General features: G+C 38.0%; 1 protein-coding gene across 1 annotated transcript in view; it reads right to left on the bottom strand.

Annotated features, from left to right (window-relative positions):
* Window positions 1–294, bottom strand: part of LOC143018706 (protein FAM200C-like) — a 564-nt gene extending 270 nt beyond the window's left edge. The window contains exon 1 of the mRNA XM_076174291.1: window positions 1–294. This exon is cut by the window's left edge and continues 270 nt beyond it. Within this exon, the coding sequence (XP_076030406.1) occupies window positions 1–294 (294 nt within the window).
* Window positions 295–2,500: the final 2,206 nt, after the last annotated feature.

The following is a 2,500-nucleotide window of genomic DNA, read 5'->3' as shown; positions in this document are numbered from 1 at the left end:
ACAGTGTGTGGTGAGCACATGTGGAGCTTTCTCCTTGACCATAGCAACGAATCCAGATTTTTTGCCAATCATGGCAGGAGCTCCATCCGTACAAATAGACCCAATCAAATCCCATGACAATTCATGGCAATCAAAGAACAATTGGACCAGCCTGAATACATCATCTGCTTTGGTTGTTGTTTCAAGTCGTTCACAGAATAAGAACTCTTCCTTGATACACCTTTCATGTACATAGCGTACAAATACAAGCAATTGACTGTGGTTTGAAACGTCAGTTGATTCATCGATTTGCATGCTGATTTTTGCGGGACTGTTCTTTCTCGCTGACAACTTGGGCTGTTATGTCTGACTCGTGTCTTTAATTCTCTGGCGTACAGTGTCGTTGGACAAGAACACCTGACTCAATTGCTTCACGGCATCCTCTCCAGCACGATTTTCGTCATCTCCAACACAAAGGGCTTCACTAGGGGCTCTCCAATCGTGTGGGGCTTCTTTTCTTTGGCAATTATGTACGAAACTTTGTAAGAGGCTCCCAGAAGAGGTTTTCCAGGAGCAGCAAACCCATAGGATAAAATCGTTGCTTTCTGACCATAATGAATTCTTCTCAACTGTATCAACCGATGTGCCCACATGATTACTCTGCTTGATTCCGAGTTGTTCCCTCAGCGCTGATGGCTTCAAATTTCCATTGCTCATTACCAAGTTGCAAATCATGCACTGGGGTCTTTCATTCCCATCTCGTTCCGTCATGCAGATGAAACCAAAATCAACATATGAATCATTCCACTTCCTTTTTTTTTTCTTTTTTTTTTTTTTTTTTTTTACTGACATTTGCAGATAAATAATCTGTGAAAGAAAAAATAACGTTGCATGCATACTGGCAATGAGAACATAAGTAACACATAATTATTATTACGATTATAATTACTATACCACTTTAGGAAAATATGTACTAGCAGCACCATTAATTATACCTACTGGACTAAAATGTGAAAAATGCTAAATGATATTAAGAAACCCGTGAAAACAAATTCCTCTTGCCTCCTGTTTAGTGGCCCACCAACACGTAGCCACGTTATACTTACCGCATCTTATAATCATAATTAGCCATATGATAAACATAACCTACACTTAAAACCATTGAATATGCACTATAGACCGCTAAAATTATGCATTTAAAAATAATTGAATATATACTGGATTAAGTACCGGTACTAATAACTTATGAAAATATGCATCTGCGCTCACATAATGGCTAAATTTTGCATTTACAAATGTGCCCATCAACAAAAGCGCTGTCAGGCCTCCCCGAGGGCGTCGTGAATCGAATCAGCAGATGAAACTCTTCAAGACCCACCCACCGCGGGACAAAGTTTCGTCTCGTGATTCGGTTGACGGACTGGCGACAGGCGCTTTTGTTGGTGGGTACATATAAGAATGCGTAATTGTCCTAAGCCTAATACTATTTAAATATCTAATATTCAGTCTTAGGCATAGACGAGACAATGCATACAACTGAAATATAAAATCACTCACAAGAAAAATGTGAAGCAGGGATAGAGGGAGAAGGCGCGACTAACGTCGACAAAGAAAACGGTTCAACTGTCAAATTTAAAATCCTGGGACGAACAGAACAAACAAACAAGCAGTTAAAAAATAAAAAATAAATAAATACATGAATTAATAAATCAAGTAATAAATGGAAACAATAAAAACATGATAAAATCAAATAACGTAAAATAGAATAAAAAAGTAAACTAGAAAACAACAAATGGAACAAAGGAACAAGGAAACACGCAAACAGGGAAATAAACAAATGACGTCAACCAATTCAGGTCAAGGAGAATCATTTTCTGTGCCCATTGCCCAACATCAGGACGTATGAATCCATTTATTAGTCTTTACCCTCTCTCTCTATATATACGAGTGCACACACACACACACACACACACACACACACACACACACACACACACACACACACACACACACACACACACACACACATATATATATATATATATACATTTATATATATATATATATATATACATATATATATATATACACACATATATATATACAGGTATGCTTTGAAAAAGCATACCTGCGAAACTAGTCAGGAATAAACTTATATATATGTATATATATATATATATATATATATATATAGATATATATATATATATATATATATATATATATATATATATATATATATATATATATATATATATATATATAATCTTGAAGCGTCGGCTGTGGCACTCCTGAATTGTCTCCATCCGGGATGGACGCGACCTTCATCCGGAGGAAGCCCCTGGACGATCGCGCCCGAGGAGGAGTGGGCTCGACGAGGGACACGATACCTGAGACGGCGGCACCTGACCGTTCCCATCCTCCTCTCTCTTACCTACGTCAGAGGACGATTCCACTCCTTTGTTCTTTGTAGCAATCTTCTTCCGACGAAAGCGAGAGCGTCCGAAGACGGAAGGGTGGA

Source organism: Oratosquilla oratoria, chromosome 35 (genome assembly GCF_046742065.1).
Source record: "Oratosquilla oratoria isolate Oo_2021 chromosome 35, ASM4674206v1, whole genome shotgun sequence".
NCBI lineage: Eukaryota > Metazoa > Arthropoda > Malacostraca > Stomatopoda > Squillidae > Oratosquilla > Oratosquilla oratoria.
Note: the sequence above shows the minus strand (reverse complement) of the source record. Positions and strands in the feature narration are given on the sequence as shown.